General features: G+C 43.8%; 1 protein-coding gene across 1 annotated transcript in view; it reads right to left on the bottom strand.

The window, feature by feature from the left end:
* NID2 (nidogen 2) overlaps positions 1-20,986 on the bottom strand; it is a 54,107-nt gene that overhangs the window by 12,489 nt on the left and 20,632 nt on the right. Inside the window, 6 exon segments of the mRNA XM_054567568.1 lie at positions 225-344; positions 3,585-3,725; positions 11,837-12,067; positions 13,439-13,639; positions 15,052-15,297; positions 15,735-15,869. Coding sequence (XP_054423543.1) covers positions 225-344; positions 3,585-3,725; positions 11,837-12,067; positions 13,439-13,639; positions 15,052-15,297; positions 15,735-15,869 — 1,074 coding nt within the window.

The following is a 20,986-nucleotide window of genomic DNA, read 5'->3' as shown; positions in this document are numbered from 1 at the left end:
GAAGTGCTATAGAAAAATACCATGTTTTGCCGTGTAAAACGCACAGTTTTTTTTACCACATTTTTGAGGGAAAAATAAGGGTGCACATTATACATAGGTATAATGATTACATAACATGGGTATAATAATCCCATGTATAATGTGCACACAACCGCGGGTGTGCATTATACACAAGAGCAAGGAGTTGGGAGTCCTCTATGCCTAATCTGACCTCCACACCTTACCAGGTGTGCACTGATGTCCATCCCCATGATAGCCAGGTTGGCAGCGGCAGGAGAAGGAGCCAGGGGTATTGTAGCAGGTAGCCGAAGGGTGACATCTGTTTTCCGAGCATTCATCAACATCTGCAGAGGTCAGACCAGGGACAGAGTCGGGGAGGGGAAGGACAGCATGACTTCACTGCACTCAGTCTGTGCTACTACTTGGCCTTTAGCACACGAGGCGCAACAATGAAGGGTCAACTTCAGAAGACCTTTGGGCACGAGCAGAAATACGACACAGAAAGGCAAGCCTAACTGTACATGGTCAGGGCTGTGTGAATTAATCCATTAGGATGTTCAGTGTAGAAATCATGTGCGTGGTCACTTGAAAAATAGGCCCTGCAGTCTATTCCTAGAGCAGCTTTCATCTACAGTGAAGTCCAGGGAGTTATTACCTGGGCACTAACCTTTAGACCATAAATCATTCATTTCCTTTCAGTAATACTACAGTAAATAATATGTAACAATAACTTTTCCCTTTTGTTGTTGGCTCCGTCTCCCTATGGCACTGATGGACAGAGACAGAGAAGTCCCCGGAGGCCCCAGATACTTTTTCAAGTAAGAAGCACTAATCTAAGAAGTCTTGCCCAATCAGAGCCCTACAGTCTAGGAGCCCAATTCATCAGCAATTTTCCTTTCTATTTTTAGAAGAAATAGAAAAATATAAGAAAGCTATTATCAGAGGTTTTGAAACAACATATTTAAAAAATCTTAAGTTTATCAGGCTTGTAAAGTGCAAACAATTCAGAAACCACACCTCCCCCAAACACACACACATGTTCTCTACATAGTACCATGAGGATTTTCATAGTTCTCCAAACTACAACATCCTGAAACTTAAAAAAAAAAAAAAAAAAAAAAAAAAAGCCAACCTATATTCCTTTTATTTACTGAAATCAGCACATGCTGACAATAGCAAGGCACTGCCCCCAAAAAACAAACAAACAAAAAATCCCTGAGAGTCCAGCTGTTAAAACCAATGCCCAGTGGTTGAAATAAACTGTTTTTCAAGACAGGAAATCTTCCAGAGTTAAGAGGACGAGGCAGGTGTAGGTCTGATCAAGGTGCCACTACAAATAGTCACATCCACAATGACATCCAAAATCGGTTTTCAAAATGTGTAAATATGAAATTTACACCTTTTGGGATGGGGTGATCAGTGTGCAATTTAGAAAACAGGAATCCTAGAAGATTTGAACTGCAACAATTTGGAACAGCCCATGGCAAGGACACATTGGACCTGGGAAGCTGGAGATGACGGCCCTGAATTTGATGTGAATTGGCTGAGGACAGACGTGGCTCCTGGCCCAGCCTCCCGTGGCCCTGCTGGAATCTCTTCAGGTGTTATCAGTGCCACCCTGGCTGCGACCACACCCTTACTGAGCCCCTTTCCCATGACCAGGGGGTTGTCCCAGGTCCTAGTAAGCAGACACATCGGACATTTAACAGACTTTCTGTTCACAGCAGAGGAATCTCTTACACTGTCATTAGCAAATTAACATTCTGCTTATCCTCAGTCTCGGGGGAGTTTAGTCAACATAAATTAGTTCCCTTAAGTCCAAAAAAATCCTGAATGATTGACACAGCCAAGTTCAATGCCACCCAGAAAGGCTCTGCTCACATGAGCAATTGGCCTCCATGATCAACTTCCTACCACCTTCAAAGGCAGAAATGTAGTTATGAATTCATCTGCAGCGTTAGAAACAAAGAAGTTTTCTGGCTAGCTCCTCAGTTAACCCAAAATAAACAGAATGAAAACAATTACAGCAAAAACCTTATCTCCAGCTAATGAATATGAGTTCCATATTGTCATATTGAATTATCTTTGAGATTAGCATTCTGTCTCTTCTAAAACACAATTCAAATTCCCAGCTGGGCAAAGCTAGGGACCATCCAGTTCCTTGGGCCTAGAAGAAGCTGTAAAACCAAAGCTATAAAAATTAACATCCAGCCAAATGCAGGAAATCAAAGCTATTCATAATACGTATGCTGAAAGTACCTCTCATGGTGACAGGAACCCAGGCAATGACAGGAAGCAGGAATTCCTGAGGCACAGGGCGTATTTCTAGAACCCACGGGTCAGTCCCTTGTGATTATTTTTGAACTGCAAGGGGACTCCCCAGAGCTGCCCAATCACTTCTGTTCTTCAAGCCTTTGGCCTAGAATTCTGACCAGACCTGAAAGGGCAGCTGTCCTCCAACTGACACTGAAGTCGTGGACAGAGAGTAACTGTTAGGAATGACCAACAGGGAGAAAGTCACTGAAGAAACTAAAAGCATCGAAAGTGAGAAACCTGTCCCCCAAAAGTTGGGGAATGTTAAAGCTCCCTGAAGCACAGTCGGTGACACCTCCTGGGAGGACCTCGAGCCGGGACCCTGGAAACCAGAGCCCTGTCAGCCTTCCAGGGTCAGTTCAGAGCAGGCTATGGCCCCTCAGGAGTGCAAACGCTGAGGGCTTTAGGGATAACTGGAGTTTTACCTTTCTTGTTTGTTTTAATCTTCACCTGAGAACATGCTTATTGACTTTCAGACAGCAGGGAAGGGAAGGAGACAGGGAGAGAGAAACGTCAATTGGTTGCCTTCTCACACCCTGGCCCAGGACGAAACCTGCAACCCAGGCCTGTGCCCTGACTGGGAATTGAACCTGCAACCTTTTGGTTTATGAGGCGATGCTTTAACCAGCTGAACCACTCAGCCAGGGTGTAACTAGGGCTTTTGTGTAGAAGAACTCTCCCCTATTTCGCATGATGTCAGGTGTCAGGAGAGAAAATATGAAGACTTCCAGCTCCCTGCAGAGGGAGGAGCTTTCCTTGGACCCCGAGGGGCAGGGGGTGCATTTATGCTTAACAACCACTGCCAGGGGCTGTTAGAACACTGAGGTCAGGACAACAACGTTCAAGGCAGAGCAGGGCTCCTTTACCACTCAGATATCGAAGGATGGCACAATCTCAGCATAATTCTCCTTTCTATCATCCATTAAGCTGGCAAAAAAAAACCTGTTTGGAAAATGTGATAAAAATACTCCACTTTGAGTTCATGCTTTCATGGTTCAACATTCTCCTCATTGCCCTAATTCTGAGCCCACACCCCAAATCGGCTGAAATCCCTTCAAAACAAACCCAAATAATGAACTCTAGTTCCCCCTTCCCCCTGCAAACTGTCCTCACAAACCTAACCAGATTACACCTTAGTTCTTAAATCACTACCTTTAGATTAACAGCTGCTAACCTCATGGATCAATGGAGATCATTAAAAAGACAGACACTTGTCTTTTATAAACATAGTGCTAGAGGACTCCATGAAAGACAGAGAGTATGGCTCTTACCCACACAGCTCCGTCCATCTCCCTGGTACCCGGATGCACACTTGCAGGTGTAATCTACACCTGTCCCTGGATGACACTGAGCTGTCGTATCACACATGTGGGTCCCATCGTAGCACGGATTCACTGGTGCGGGGGCCGGGTCTTTTGTGTGGGGAGAGAAGAAATAAAAAACAAAAGCAAAATCGGGCTGTTGTTAAAAGAACGGCACAGAAGGGAAATCTAAGAGTTGTTGGAACTTAACTGTACACTTGTCTGTGTTTGGGACCCATATGGCAACCTTACTAAATTATTAATACCCAAAGCTAGGATAGTTTATTTGCACTGTAGTTTTAAATTCCAGAATGGCTTCCTCTTGCCTACTTTATATACAACTAAACTGTTCTTGCTTACAGTAGATTTGTGTCCAGGGACTAAAAATATCCAGTACATGGCATCCTTTTATTTAAAAATACTTTTGGTCTGTCATCTCATGTGATTCTCAGGATAATTCTATGAGGTGGACTTTCATCCCCATTATCAGTAATTTTTACAGATGAGGAGAGTAAGAGAGATGAAAAACTGCCCAAATTCACAAAGCCAGGAAGTGGTACAGCAAGGACCAATATCCCAAATTTCTGCTTCCAAATTGGGCAATTTCTCACTAAAATTCACTATAAGTCAAAATTCAATTAATGAGAAAAATCTTGTTTTCACAAAACAAAGAGGACTGATTTTTACAGCATTTACTTTTTAGGATTAGCCTTGCCATGGACCCACCCATCCACTAGATAGTGATGACTGTTAACATCTGAAATCTTCCCTAAATAATTTTATTTCTAGATACAACGTAATAGTAATGCTTATTGAGCTCTTTACAAGATATGCCAGGCTGTATTCTGAACCCTTTACATACCATCCCATTAAATCCTCAAGACTACACGGTGAAGAAGGTATCATCATCATCTTCATTTTTACTGCAGTGCAGAGAGGCTGAGTAACCCACCCAACGCCACACAGCTAGAGGAGACGGGTGAAGCCGGGAGAAAAAGCCAGGCAGTCTGGCTCCAGAGACCACACTTTCTACCACTTTGCTACATCTCAACCAAAGGGACTTCACAGAGTTATCTAGTCTAAGCCAAGGGCACAGAGATGATGGTGTTTGAGAGAGCCCCAAACTCCCAGGCAGGATGAATCCATTAACCATGAGCACTTCCATTTACACCTCTGATTCCTCATGCATAAAATGAGTACATAAATGCTGCTTATATCACCAGAACTACTGAAGAAAGAAAGAGAGAAAGAGAGAAAGAAAGAAAGAAAGAAAGAAAGAAAGAGAGAGAGAAAGAAAGAAAGAGAGAGAGAAAGAAAGAAAGAAAGAAAGAAAGAAAGAAAGAAAGAAAGAAAGAAAGAAAGAAAGAAAGAAAGAAAGAAAGAAAGAAAGAAAGAAAGAAAGAAAGAAACTCAACACCGTGTGTGAGAAGCGATTCCCCGCAGGTAGGCCTACCCAGTTCCCAGTGACTGTGTTCCTTCCCCCTCCTCATTTGAGGTTCTCTCTTTGTCTCAATCTCTAGAATTAATTCTAATCTTAGATTAGAAAGATTGCAGGAGCCCCACCCAAACCTCCCAGGCCTTCATCAAGCCATCTCTGCTACCGATGGGGCTCCATTTTAAGGCATGATCAGTTGGATTTCTGTGCCTGAGTCCCTGTCTTGACATCCAGAACTGAAGGAGCTGTTAAGAACAAGGCGAGGTGTTCTTAACAGCTCCTTCACTTCTGCAGAAACCAGCATCTTGGCTTCTGTGGAGAGACTGCAACAATACCACCTTCTTTAACTTCCAAGTACCTCCTCCTTCTGGATTCCCTCCCATTTCTGTGTCTCTCACCCTTACCAGCCTTACCTCAGGTGGGTGGACCCTGCCCAAAGTAACTCCTAGTCTGGACCCAAGTGCTTGCTGCTATCGCCTGTCCCATGGACTGGACTTCCTCCCAGGCCTTCAGGATACCTGGCCACCTCCCCAGTCCTTGCCACACTGCCCACACGAGGACTCTGCCAGTTTTCTGTGAACTGGGATGCCTTGGCTGAGTCCCTGATGGGACACCCTTGCTTTCTGGTAAACTCCTACCATCTGCTTTATAGGAAACACCAGTGTGTTCCCGCAGTGGGATATTCTCATGCAACTGATTCCCATGTTATGGCCTGGGAAAAAAAAGGCAGGCCATGGATTTATCCTTGGTTCACCTCAATGACACTGGCTGGAGTAGCAGCATCTTTGCTGTTACCAACAAATGTTACCAACAAAAGAGGACCAGCAAATGGCTCCAGCACTTGTCAAACCTAATGAACTTAAGCATGCCAGCAGAAGCTTAGCCCCCAAACCACACAGACATCCTGGGACGCCCCTCATGTCTCCCTCTGGATCTCTTGGCAGACGAGACATAAGCGCAGCACTGGGGTTGTGGTTATTGGGTTAACTTAATAGTATGGACCAAGTTCCTGAGTCAGTCCCCAGCATGGGTTCCAGTTAACAACAGGGTCATGTCCTCACCGAAGGCCCAATGTCAGGCCTGATTCTCCCCCGTTATTATTTCCCCACATTTGAGGAGAAGATTCTGTACAAAATGCCTGGCCTACCCAGCCAAAGGGGGATGTGAGTTTCAAAATGTTTTAATTTATAAGTACTAATGCTTAAGCTTCTTGTTCAGTACGTTCCAGCATCAAATTTTCACTGTGGCACATTCCAGCAAAGATTAGTGAGTATATAAGAGCTTACCACCCTGTGAGGCATACAAAAGTAAAAAAAATGCAACACAAAAGTTGACTTGCAACCTTGGACAGGATACACTGACTGGCCTACCTGAAGTGGAGGGGCAATGTCTATAATTACATGATACTTATTTAAAATATACTTCGCTGACAGGACCAGCCACATAATTTGCAGAACCCAGTACTAAATGACACTGTCAAACCCCTTGTTCAAAAATTATCGTTTCAAGAAGACAACAGCAGAGCATTAAACCAAGTGTTAAAGTCCTTCCAAGCGTGGGGCCCCTTTTACTAAATTTGGTTTTCAAAAATATTATTTTAGAAGCACATTTCTAAAACCACATGACTATTCATTCTCTATGGCTTGCTAGCTTGTCTCCTATTATAGTAAGGAAAGGCTAGCAGTATCCTTCTTAAGACATTTTCTCTTTCACCCTCAACAGCTTGACTCTCTGACAGCGGATCTGGAACTAATTTACTCATTTAATCAAATAGGGAAGAGTGATTTTCCTTAAAGGAACAGCCCGTTCAGCTTCAGTGCAGGGGCCCTCTGCCCAAAGTCTCCTCTGCTCTACAGAAGGAGCCCCAAAGTGGGAGCAAGGGCAGGAGACAGCCAGCCCACACTGAAGCTCTAACACTCGGGGAGGGCGGGCAGGTGGCTGGGAGCCCTGAGTGGGAAGACCACAGCACCCCCCAGCCGCTGGGAAGCTAGGAGCTCCCACATCCGGGGGGCAGCTGAGCTGTTTCACAGACATTCCAACCAGATAATCACTCCCTCTGGAAAAAGTGAGAAATTCTTAAGAAGATACTGCTATGCACTGAAGGGGGAAAGAAAAAGAGAGTTTCTCTTTGCCATTTCCTCCTATGCAGGGTGCAAACATAAAGGGTTAAAAAGACACATTGCCTCTTGTAAAATTTGGTCTGAATTACGAGGAAGCCCCGGGGCCCACGGAGTCCACATGGAGCAGCAGTGCCATGTGGAGGAGCTGCGAGTGGGCTCTGGGGCCGGCGCCCAGGTTTGAGTCCAGCTCGTCACCCTCTCGCTGTGACCAGGCAAAGTACTTCCTGCCAGACCTCAATATCTGTAAAATGGGGTATTAATCCCCCTCCTGGGTCAACGTTGTTGTGGAAATTAAGTGAGTTAATTCATGAAGGTACTTAGTGTTTGGCTCCAAGTAAACCATCCTTTGTTATTACTCTCGTTATTATTAGACTTGGTTGGTGTACAAGGGAAAATCACATAAAATTTTAAAAACAAATTAGCAAATCGCCAGTTTGCTGCCTTTCTCTGACCCTTTGTTACTCCCATTTGGTATGTCTCTAGGAAAAATACATGCAGAGATCAATCTTTCCCCTAAATGATTCTGGGATCAGAATGGGCTCTGCGGCTGGGAGGCTCCTTCTGCTAATTGCTGTTTCACAGATCAGATGCCTACACCCAGCCAAGGGCCGGGCTGGACATTCAGAGGTGAAGGATGTTTTCCCCAGTTTTTGTTTCAGTCTCCCCTTCCAATGTACATGTTTCTCTAAAATCAAGTGACACTTCCATGCTCTTAATGCACTACCTTATAATCTCATCTTTGGACACCCAAGGCTTGTGTCCCATCCAAGTTTCCAAAAACCAAACTAACCTTCCACCCAAACCAACAAACTCAAGGTTCTCATTTCAAGTCACCCCTGCATCCTAGAAGAGTCTGGTCCTCTCACCTTAATAATATATTGCTTAAGTGGCGGTTTCACATTGAGACCAAGGAGGCTCAGGGAGCCCTCCCCTGTAGTGGTACGTGCATCACAGAATCACCTGTTAGTTACAGAATTCCCTCTTGAGGTACCGACCCTGACTCAACAGTCTCAGTATAAAAAGCTGCACGAAGGAGACATTCTCTTTCTCCTCAGGTGCCTCTTGTATTCTAGGGTAAAGCACCGCTTACTGGTTTTCAGAATGAAAATGTCCCCTTGATCTGATGTCATTTCCTACCTTTAGAGTTCCCTGACTTCACAGGCTTATCCTCTGGCTAGGACATTTTTAAAAATTAATAGACTTTATTTTTAAAAACAGTTTTAGGTTTATAAAAAAAAAAAAATTGAGCAGAAAATACTGATGAAAATACCTTCTTCCTGACCCAATTTGCAGTTTCCTCTATTATTAACATCTCATATTAGTGTGGTACGTTTGTTGTAACTGGTCAACCAATATTGGAATATTATTATTAACTGAAGTCCATAGTTTACTTTAGGCTCGCTCTTTGTGTTGTACATTCTGTAGGTTTTGACAAGTGTATAACGACAGGTATTCACCATCACAGAATCATACAGACCAGTTTCACCGCCCTAGAAATCCTGTGTTCTTTGCCTGTCCATCCCTTGCCTCCCCTCCTCACCTTGAATACCTGGCAACCACTGATCTTTTAAGTGTAGTGCCTCTGTATTTTTTCCATTCCTGGAAGGTCATATAGTTAGAATCACACAGTACATAGCCTTTTCAGACTGGCTTCTTTCACTTAGCAATATGCATGTAAGGTTCCTCATGTCCTTTGATGCCTTCATAGACCTAGAATATTTTTATCTACATTTTTATCAAAAATTACAGGTGAGGCTAATGCTGACTGAGGTATGAGAACCACTGCTTTAGAGTTGTGATTTTTGCCCCACAATTTTTTTAAAATTAAGGCATTATTCACATACCATAGAAGTCACTCATCTAAAGTGCATACTCCCTGCCAATGGAAATTTTAAAAATTGAAAAAAAAAATAAAATGCACAATTAAAGAGTTAATAGTATATTCACAGAGTTGTGCAACCATCCATCACTACAATCAATTTTAGAACATTTTAACCGCCCCCAAAACAAACCATGTGCCCTGTAGATATCAGTCCCCTAGTCCCCTGTTATTTTCTCAGCACTAGACAACCACTAATCTACTTCTGTCTCTGTGGATTTGCCTATTCCAGAAATGTTACGTAAATGGAATCATGCAACATGTTTTCTTTTATGACTAGTTACCTTCACTCAGCATCTTTTCAAAGTTCATCCATATTGTAATGTGTATTAATCTTCATTCCTTTTTATGTTTAATAATATTCCATTGTATGGATATATAACATTTAAAAAACCCATTCATCATCCCTGACTGGTGTGGCTTAGTGGGATGGGCATCACCCCACAAACCCAAAGGTCGCTGGTTCAATTCCTGGTCAGAGCACACGCCTGGGTTGCAGACCAGGTCCCCATTTGAGGGGCACGCAAGAGGCAACCAGTTCATGTCTTTTCCTCTGTCTTTCTCATTCTCTTTCCCTCTCTCTAAAAATAAATAAACTCTTTTTTAAAACTCTATTCATCATTTGATGGACATTGGGTTTTCTCCACCTTTTGGCTATTATGAATAACTGCTATGAAAATTCATATACAAGTTTTTCTGGGGACACAAGTTTTCATTTCTCTTGAGTATAAAGCTAGGGTTAGAATTGTTCAAATTGTAAATTTGTGTTTGACTTTTTGAGAAACTGCTAGACTGTTTTGCACAGTAACTACATCATTTTATACTCACACCAGCAATGGATGAGGGTTTCAATTTCTCCACATCTTCACCAACATTATCTGTATTTTTAATTATATTCATCCACATTCATGTAAAGTAGTCTCTCCCCGTGGATTTGATTTTTTACCTCCCTGATGATTAATGATGTTGAGCCTCTTTTTATGTGTTCATTGGACATTTGCATATCTTCTTCAAATAAAAGTCTATACATAATTTTTACCTATCTTTTACTCAGATTATTTTTTTACTATTAAGATGTAAGAGTTCTTCACATATTCTAGATTCAAATCCATTGCTAATATGAATTGAAAATATTTTTCTTTTTTTAATAATGTCCTCTTGAAGCATAAAATTTTTTAATTTTGATGACATCCAATTCATCTATTTTTTCTTTTGTTGCCTGTGGTTTTAGCATCACTATCTTAGAAGCTATTGCCAAATTCAAGGTCACAAAAATTCACCCCATTTTTTTTCTAAAATTTTAGCTTTTACATTACGGTATTTGATGCGCTTCGAGTTAATTTTTTGTACATGGTGTGGTGTAGAGGTCCAGCTTCATTCTTTTGCACATGGATACCAAGTAGTTGTCCCAGAACCATTTGTAAAAAAGATTAGTCTTTCTCCTCAATGAACTGTTTTGGCACCCTTGTCAAAATCAATTGACAGTAAATATAAGTGCGCATTTCTGAGTTCCTGCCTCTGTTTCATTGACCTGTGCGTCCATCCTTATGCCAGGGCCATAGTCTTGATTTCTATGAGTTTTGAAATCAGGAAGTATGAGTTCTCCAACTTTGTTGTTCTTTTTTCAAGATGCTTTTGGCTCTTGTGGGTTCCTTAAATTTCCATATGAGTTTTAGGATCAACTTGTCAGTTTCTCCAAAATACTCAGATGATAGGATTGTGTTGAATCTATAGTTCAGTTTAGGGAGCGTTGTTATCTTTATAATATTAAGTTTTTTGATTTGTGAGCATGGAGTGTTTTCCCATTTATTTAGCTCCTCTTTAATTTTTTTCAAAAATTTGTATAGGTTTCAATATAAATCTATTGTACTTTTTAAAAACTTATAATTTATTTCTAAGAACTTCATTATTTTTGAAATGTAATTGTTTTCTTAATTTCCTTTTCAGTTTGCTCATTGCTACTATATAGAAATATAATTAATCTTTTTATATTGATCTTGTATCCTACAATCTTGCTAAACTTGTTTTTCTTAGTGTAACTTCTTCAAATTTTCTACATATAAGAACATGTCATATGACAATAGAGATACCTTTACTTCTTCCTTTCCAATGCCCTTTATCTGATTTTCTTGCCTTATAGTCCTGACTAGAACTTACAGTGTTGAATAGAAGAGCAAACATCCTTGTCTTATTTCTGATCTTATAGGGAAAGCATCCAGTCTTTCCACATTAAGTGTGATGTTAAATGTGGGTTTTTTCATATATGCCAATTCTATTTTGTTTTGTTTTGTTTTGTTTAGGCACTGGATTCCTGTTCCACCTTGATTTGAGGAAATCCTTCTCATCTTTTAAGTTATAGCTAAACTGTCACTTCCTTAGGGACATCTTCCCTGAATCTCCAGACCAAGCTCAGAGCACCCTGTTCTTATCACAATTATGACAATTACTTGTCATCCTCATTCTCCCTTCTAACTTGGCCCCACCTTGTTCCCAGTTACATTCCCAATACAGACTGGTGCTCATAATTGTTGCCACAAACTAGCTTCACATATCATGTTCTATTCTTGCACTTGGCAAGGACACTGCCCTAAAAGTTCCATTTCTTCTGCCTCTGTCTCCACCTCAAAGACAGGACCTTGCTTTGTTCATCTTTACGTCCATCGTATACCAGAGAGCCTGGCACAGGGACCTTCAGTAACCTCTGTGAATCGTTCTGAGGCTACTCAAAAAGGTATTAAGAAAGGTTACGTGTAATTTTGCCCAAGAACAACAAAAAAAGAAACTGTACCTTCAACAGGGCCAATTTGATTGGCTACAGCAAACCTAAGCACTCTTTCTTCATCATCGTATAAGGCGAAGACCCGGTCCACACTCAGCTGCTGGGTGATAGGGACACCCAGGGGTGCGGGGGCGTGCCTGCACGCCTGGTAGGTGATGTTCTGGTGGATGTGGTAGGACAGCATTTGGCTGACGGTACCAAAGGTAAGAGAGTAGTCTCTGGAACTTGTGGAGGTCACGGCTGCAATAGACACGTTATACAGGCAAGCTAGTAAATTTGAAATATATTAAATACAGAGATTTTCACATGAAGTAGGTTTTTGCTGCACATAGTTTTTCATCTAAGCCCTGCAACATGTCCTCTTGGGAAGTTCCTGGGTTTTCATGGGAAACCTGCAAAGCAATCCCGAGAACCTCAGCTGACACAAAGCCAAAGTGCTGAGTGGGAGGTAGTCCAATCATGGCCTGTCATTATGTGAAGAATAAATGCCACAATGGGCCAGCCGCACCAAGGGCTCTGCATGCGCTGCCTTGTTTATTCCTCCCAGCAGCCCATGAGGTGAGCCTTGTGATTGTGGGCATGGCGCCTTCCAGAGGTTAAGAAGTAGTCTTAGAAGCAAGGCTGGCATGCAGCAGAGCTGGCAATGGAACTCAAGTCTGCCTGCCTCTGCACCCCAAGATTTTAACCAGTCCACCCTCTACACCACACAGAGGTGATGGCTTCTAACACCCCGCACCGGACTAAGTCTGAGGAGTGCAGGGAAAGGAAGGGATCATTTCTCTCAACCTGAGCCCAGAGTCAAGAGTGCAGGTCAGCTATCTGGATGGCCATCCACTCTTCTGGGTACAGTCCAGGTCTCAGCAGCCATTCTCTTCCCTACATCTCCTGCCCGGCTTCCAGTCCTCACACAGCAGGAGAAGCAAGGGCCAAGGAAAGGCCCCACGCAAGGAAAAGAGCTGTGCTGCAGGACAGCAGCTGTGATTGAGGCAGCGTCCTGCTTTCGGGGCGCGCTTTATGAAACACGTCACTTCACACATCTCCACCATGTAAGGTACACAGAAAAGGACTTATTATTCTCATTCTAAAGATGAGACAAATAGGCTCTCAGATGAGTGATCTTTTCCTCCCTTTAAGGAGCAAATCCAGGATAGGATTTTCTAACTTCTGATTCTAAACCTAGCATTGATTTTACAACACTGTGTAGCATCTCCTTCCATGATATTAAAGCAGATGGAAATAAGGCTAAAGGTTGAGTATAAATTCCAATAATCGATAGTTTGACATGGCCCAGAGAGGAGGATGGTTAAAAACTATGTATAATTACAGAATCCCCACCCACAACCAAAGACAAGGTTGTTATTGATGGTATTACTACTCCTACTATTATTTGAAAGCATTGGGTAGGAGCATTAAGATTCTTTCATATAGCAGCTGGCACTCTGCTCGCTTACACTATGTATTTGATATTAACAACAAAAACTACATTGAGCTTATTTTATGTGCCACATACTAGTCTAAGGACATTCCATGTAGTAATATTTAATCCTCATAACCATCTTGGGAGAGCTGTACTATTCCCATTTTACAGATGTGAAGGCTGGTTACACATACCTGAGTTCGAGTAGTGATAGAGCTCCTTGTAGGGGGTCACGTGGGCTGTGAAATTGGCTGGGATATAAGGCACCTGGCCTTGAATGTTGGTCTTAATGTTCATATAGTTCTCTGAGTCAAGCCCCTCAGCAGTTTGAGTGATTTGAACCCTCTCCTTGCCTGGGTAGAAAGTAACTTCCATTTCATGGATAAATGTAGCACCTGGAGTGGGGGAATTTGGTACAGGGATGAAAAGAGGTCTTGCATGTTCTAGTAATAATTACCTGTGCGTATGTCCAGCTCCCAATTTCTGCTGCTAATGGAGATAGTGCCGAAGGAGATCATCTGATATCCAAGACTAAGTGCTACCAGCTGTTGAGTACATCAGTTTCTCAGATTTTTCTACTAGAATGTGGTTTTATCCTGCCACATCTCATACCATTTCTCTTTGTAGGAGCTTGTTTTCTGTAAGAAATAAACTCCTGGGGACATCGTCGACCTTTCTCTTTCCAACAGTGCCAGACTTAGCAAAAACAGGTAAACAAACAAAAACAGGATACCCTGTTACATTTCAACTTCAGATAAATGATAAGTGTATGTGTTTGTTTTTTGTATAACCATGTCTCATATAATATCTGGGGCATGTTTATATTAAATTATTCAAATTATTCATTGTTTATCTCAAATTCAAAGGTAACTGGGTACATGTTATTTATCTACTTTTGACTCAAGGTTTTATTCAAACCTTGCTTAAGAACACGGTCCTACCACAGCTGCTGAGCTCCACAGCTGCTGAGCTCTACAGCTGGAGATGAGGGAAGAACTTTTCTCTCAGCATTTTATGTGCAATAGGATAAATTTACCAGGAAACAAGCTTTTTCAAATACAGAGGTGGAGCCAAAAATTATCCTCTACGCTCTTGATCTCAAAAGGTCATCCTTACACCAGCATGAGCGTCTGCTGTGAGCTGGCTAAGAAGACAGAGTCCCAGGTCGCACCCCGGGCTACTGAATGAGATTGCATTTTCACAAGGAGCGCAGGTGATTTGTGTGCTGGCTGAAGTCTGACCAGCACGGGTCTGTACTCCCGTAGGTCAGAGTACAGACCCGTGGGGGTGGGAGAAGAGGAAAGGCACGCCCTTTCCCATGACGTACCATCATCTCCAGGTGCCCTAGCATTACCGTTTGTGTAATTCCAATTGGACAGATCTGTGCATAACAATTAAATAAAGTCTGACAAACAAGGTTCAACAAATTGGGGTGAGAAGAGACAAATGCTGCAAATGAAATCATGCTATTTCTCAGAACAACTTGGAGGAAGCCGTAGTGAACCCGGGGAGCTCACTGCTCCAGCGGTTCCTTCCATCTCCCATTTATTCTGCCTGTTAAAACACAAGGGCCTTTTGTGCTACCAAGAAACAAAGGTATCAGAGCAGATGCCACTTAGAAGAAATCATTGTCTTTCAAAAACAGTCCCGCAAGGCCAAACCATCCCCAACTACCTCTAGACAGAAAACTACACACCTGTGGCTCTGGACCACTGAAAAAGCAAATCTTCTTCCACTGAATAAAAATCCAAGGAGCAATGCCACCAGACCAATAGCGACTGTCAGCCCTCTCAGTGGCCCTGCTCACCTGTGAAGCTGAAGCCATTCTTCCAGCCTGGCTTCTCTAAAGCAAAGAGCCAGCCAAATAGGCCTCCAATTGGTGTGAGGGGGAGAAGGGCCTGGGCCGCGGGCTGTGGGACATGGCTGATGGCTGTGTAGGCTCTGCCGTCATTGTTCACAATGTAAGCATGCAGGTCCACGTCAGTGAAGGTCACAGGCATATGGCCCACATGGAAGTGGCCGCTCACTTTCCCATTGACTCGAAGAGGTGCCCCTGAAAAACAGCAAATCCAGTCAACACTGACAATTGCCCAAGCTGGGAATGGGCCCATTGAAAAAAATTCCACTGCATCCCCCAAAACTCAATCTTTAGCCATTTTCGCGATTCCCTAACCAACCAATTACCCATCCAAGTACGAAATACACCTGCTTTAATTTCTTTTCTCCCATCCTCCCTCTCCCCCATCTACTTTGACTCTAATGAGCTGGCAGAAATGAGGAAACATCTTTGGTTAATCCTCAAATTGGGAAATCAGCCCAAACATGGTCATTCCTCAAACATTTATTGAGCACCTGCAAGTTGCTAGGGCTTTGATTCAAGTAGCAGAGGTACAAGGTCTATAACCAGAGCTCACAATGGCAGCTAGAAGCAAGCCAGCAGCAGAAATACACGCAGAGCAGCGCCCAGCCCCGCGAGCCAGCACGCCTCACCTGCCGGCAGACAGTGCTTCCCATTTCCGAAAAAGCTGGACTGGCAGTGGCAGCAGAAGCCCGTGGCGTAGTCGGTGCAGAAGGCGTGTCGGGAGCACTGTCTGTGGTTGTGCTCACAGGTCTCCTTGTTGGAAGCTTTATGCATGAAGATCAGAAAGTAAAACAAATTCGCATTAAAAAGGACTAAGTGATTCCAGCATCATCAATGCTGCCAGCTTCAGGCTTCACCATGGACACCGCATCTGCTCCATGAAATCAGTTTAGATTGTACAATAATAAACACGTGGGGTTTTGATATTTAAGAGACAGGAACAACATTCAACCCAGGGGAATTAACTAGCTTGGTCTTCTGGGGCAAGAACAACTGCTAACTGCTCCCATCGGGTCTCACTGCCAAGCTGGTGAACTAGGATGAGCTGCCCCACCCCACTTTGAGTGCAGTAACATGAAAGCCAACCAGTGAGGACGTGCTAGGCTGGCTGGACAGTACAAAACTGCCATCTTGTGGGTCGCAGTTGGCCAAAGATCAGCAATTTTGGTTCAACCGGATAGTAATGATCCCCTGAGAAGAAGACAAAAGAGAGTAACAAACGTCATTTTATATCTAACCATTTATTCTTCTCTTCAGTAACCCCGAACTTAAAGAGAATAAACTGATAGCTTATCTCACTACCCAGAAATTTTTTTTTTTTCTGAGAGAAGGGCCTTAAAGAAAACTCCTTCCCAACCCCTTTGAGAAAAGAGTGTAGGGAGACCCTGGATGGGGAGGGGAAAAGACCAGGCAATTAATCCTGCTGCTTTGTGCTCTGTGCCTTTGCAACGGTTCTTGCGGCGAGTGTGGCACAAGCGGGATTCCCATGTGGCGGGACAGTCTGGCCACAGTCACCGCTCGCTAGGAAGCCACGGTAGCCCTGGGTGAAAGCAATGCTCCAGTTCCCCCCAACCCCCATGTAGGAAAAAGAAAAAGAGAGAGGGCCCTTTGTGCTACCAAGAAACACACAAAAAAATGGAGCGGGTGGCATTGATCACAAAGGAAATGGCCAAGTGGGCGGGATGTGGCTGGGGCGGGCAGGGACGGCCAAGGGAGGGGTTTCTCCCTGGCGGTGCGGATGGTGCCAACCCTAAGCATCGCCACCAGGAAGCAAAGGGCTGTGCACATCTCTGCTTCTGTATCCCCAGGAGCTGGAGTCGGGCGGGAACTCCAGAAGCACGCTGATCGACAGGGACGTACAGAACGCTGCTCTAGACTCTGACGCTGCTGTGAGGAGCCAGCTGCCAAGGAAGACAGACGCCCTATCTTAGGAAAAACTGGGTGGTAGCTGTGTCTCAGGTCTAGGTCTGAAAAGGAGGAAATGAGAGGGTAAAGAAGATAATGGAAAATCAATATTTACCCAGGGTTCCAGGAGAGAGTAGAAACAAAGAAACCAAGAGAGGGAAGACGTAGGACCACATATGTCACAACAGAGCTCCCATAAAAACTTGTCTCAGCAAGGAAAAACAAAGTTGACACTGAAATAGTGCCTAATGTATGCTAGACACTATACTACGAAATTTAACTCTTAATTTCCCTAGAGCTGGGGACACTTTGATGCCTGTTTTGTAGATTAACAGGCTGAGGTACAGATTAAAGTGACTTTCCTGAAGTCACACAGGCAGGAGGTGGTAGAGCTGGGATTTGACCCAGGAAGTCTGGCTCCAGGTTCTTCACAGCCACAGTCTATTACCCTTCCAGTGGAACTCAAGTCCACACATCGTGAGAGCTGGGCCAAGGATCTGGTCAGGTGCCTGGGGTTAATCAGCAGAGGCTTTTAGCAAGGAAGGTTTGAGACATAAATCAGGCTCAATGGTAGAGTATGGCAGAGGTTACCCAGATGCATATTATAGCCCTCTAAGAAAGAAACGCGGGAGAAGAAGTGAGAGTAACAACTATAGCGTTAACGTTTGGACAGTACGGAAGTGCTGCTTAGAGATTCTTGAGAAAGCAGCAAGCTGAGGGGTTGGCAGGACAGCTCATCTGGAGTCTAATGGAACATCTGACTGGGAACCTAGTGAGAATGAAGCTGGTGACTCATGATTTGGTGCAGGGCCCTGATGACAGCACTGAGAAATTCCAGTTTGATAAACATAGAAAATGAGGCATAACCCTGAACATTTTTTAAAACAGGAAAGTGACAAAAATTCAAAATCGAATGGATAATGATAAATAGTATGAGGTCCCCAAGAGGAGTGCTATCTTAGCATCGTCTACCTTTGATTTAAGAAGGGCGAGGGTGGGGGCGGGGGGGACCAGTTTAATTAAAAAAGAAATGAATGTAACTTGGGTGTGTTAAAGTCTCAGTTTTCTTCAGCTCAAAATCACAACTAAGTGCGAAGAAGTGGCATCTGGAGGGGAGGGACTGGCACACTTGTGAGTGTGCTCACAGCCTGGTTGCCCTAAGGACTCTCCCTCCAGAACACAAGGGAAGGTGGTGGGGGGAGGGGCAGAGAGTCCCAAGCTTAAACTTAACCTCCACCATAGCTCAGCTGGCTTTGCGGACTAAGAAAGTGTAGTATCTGTCTCAGTTTCTTCACCTCTAAAATCAGGATGACACCCTCTCCTCACATCTCTTTGTCAGAAATCATGTTTTTTTCTTAATATATTTCTGAGCACCAAAGTGAAAAAGCAATCTCACATAGGTAAATTTGGGTAAAAATAAAACCAAGCTCTAACATTGTTCTGCCCCAAATTAAGGAAATGATGGATTTGTATTATTGGGTTGACCAAAGAGTCCATATGGTTTTTTCCATAAAATAACACATTTTTCATTTTCATCCATAACTTTATTGATTTGGATATTTTGAGTGTGTCCGCTGTCTCCCGTTACTGGCTTCTAGTGGGTAAGGCCAAGGGTGCTGCTAAATGTGTTCCAATGCATAAGACAGCCCCACAGCAAAGAATGATTTGGCCAAAATGTCAATAGTACCAAGAAACTTCACAAACCACTTTTGATATATTCAATCAGTCACAGCACCTTCTCCATACACTGCACAAATCTTTTGTGTGCTTCAATTGTGTTTTTACCTTTCTTGATATAATAAAGCATACTACGCCAAAAATGTTGCATATTTTCTTCCATATTCAATATTAAAATGTCCGCACAGAAAGTTTTTTTTTTAAATGCACACTGGTGTGTCAGCTGTCACAATACAATCTAACAAAATTGTTTCAAATGAAGTTAAAGACAACTGGACACTACTAGAGCCATCATACAGAAAAAGCCTCACAGACTTTTTGGCCAACCCAGTATATTCCCTCTATTTGTTACCTTGTGAAGACTTGTTCTGTAACCCAATTCCCATTCTAAGAGCGGATTATGAAACAGAAACACGGGTTGGAGGAGGACTGCAGATATGGAGAATTAGGTTAATTTAACTAAAAAACAAAACAAAACTAGGCATAAGCATGGCTTTTATATGGGTGAAAAGAGAGGCACAGCAATGCAGCCAGCAGCTTACAACTGCAATTGTGTAAAAGTTTAAACTGACTGGCACGCAGACTACATTTGTCTAACAACAAAAAATAATGGTTAGTCTCCCATGGAAGACTAAAGAGACAAATCATGGGTTGAAAGTTATTGGTAAGCTGGCCTGGGGTCTTTTTAAAACTAGTTGTTGTGCATGTGTGAAATACTGCATTCTCAGGATGGAACTTAGCCAGGCACACAAGCTCAGCCTTCCAGCCCCAGGACGGCTATACCTATACCGGGGCACAAAGGTAGGCTCGCTCGTAATCAGAGGGAACACAAGGCTTCCTTTTGGGACCCCCTTTCCATGCCTGCCTTCATGCACAGAGGTGCTCACTTAACACAGCGTTGGCTTGTTAGGTGAAAAGTAAACACTTGTTGCAATTTCCTTTCATGTGTTCAATAATTCAACAAATATTTATTGAGCACTCGCTACAGGCCCGGTGCTGGTCTAGGAATAACAAACACTTTATTCCTGTCCTGAGGCTTACACAGAGGCAGGAGTCACGGACAGGTGAATTACCTAATGTGGAGGGCTTTGTCAAGGGCTGTGCAGAAACTTTACTCTGGGAAGGACAAGAGGGAGGAGGTGAACTTGCACTCTTCAGGCCTTGGGAGAAGGTGGCCTTTGGGCAGCGGCCTGAGGAGGGGAGGAGAGTGGAGGCAGGGACAGTCTGTCTGTCAGGCAGGTGGGGCCTGCGGGAGGACAGAGAAGGCAGGGAAGTAACCCAGTTCTCTGCAGACCTCCAGGTACCTCAGGAGCAAGCTGGTAGTAGGAAGTGCTGGTGGGAGGAAGAGAAGGGACCAGACCTGAAATATTTCAAGGTGGACCTGATGCGGTTTGCTGCTGGAGGGGGTGGAGGGAGAGTGGGGGAGGGAAGAAAGTTGGAGGGAGGGAGAGAAGAGAGGGAAGGGAGAATGAGAAACAGAGGGAGAAAGAAAGAGAGAGAAAGGAAAGGCAGAGAGGGAATACAGGGGAGGGAGAGAAAGTAAGAAAGAGGAGTCCACAGCAACATTCAAGTCTAAGCGTGGGAAGATGGAAGGTTGGAGCCTCCACTTACTGAGACAGGGAGGTTGCAGAGGAGCAGGTTTGTGGAAGATCAGCTGTAGCAACAGCTTCTAGGGAGGAAAATTCCAACCCAGCTCTGACAAGGACTTACCCCCTCAGCAGACTACTATTCAACCGAAGCAGAGGGAGCCCAGCATTGCACCCACGGATTCTGCATTGCATCACAATCACCTGGGGACCTGGGAAAAATGCAAATTGCCAGAGCACCCCTCAGGCCTACCAACTCAGACTCTGTATGGGGGGCCCAGGAATCTGCATCTCAGCTCCTCCCCACTGAGGACAGCGTTCAGGATATTCACAAACTATTTCTGAGTTAGAGAATGTTCATTAATGTGGTTAATGAATTTCATTTGACCAATTAGCAGCTCCTGGGGTGGGTGGGATTTCAGGGAATACTCTCCCATTCATTCCTGGCCAGCTGAGAAGGGAATCTCTGTGCTTCTGGCCTGCATAGGCCTAGAGGCACAAGCAAGCAACATGAAGACCCTTTAGTGGCAGTAGCCCAGGGGTCGAGAGGCAGGTGACTTCCCTGACCAAGGCAGAGAGCTGGTCCTAAAAATGTCATCCCACGTGTGTGTGGCTCTCTATACAGGGTAAGAAAAGCCAAACTTCTGGACAGTGTGACTTCTCAGCTTTCTTTGGGAATTGCAGATAGTTTCAAAGATGCTGAACTCCTTGAA

The sequence above is a fragment of the Pteronotus mesoamericanus genome, unplaced genomic scaffold (genome assembly GCF_021234165.1).
Source record: "Pteronotus mesoamericanus isolate MK-2021 breed Mesoamerican mustached bat unplaced genomic scaffold, CSHL_Meso_final contig_182, whole genome shotgun sequence".
NCBI classification, from domain to species: Eukaryota; Metazoa; Chordata; class Mammalia; order Chiroptera; family Mormoopidae; genus Pteronotus; species Pteronotus mesoamericanus.
Note: the sequence above shows the minus strand (reverse complement) of the source record. Positions and strands in the feature narration are given on the sequence as shown.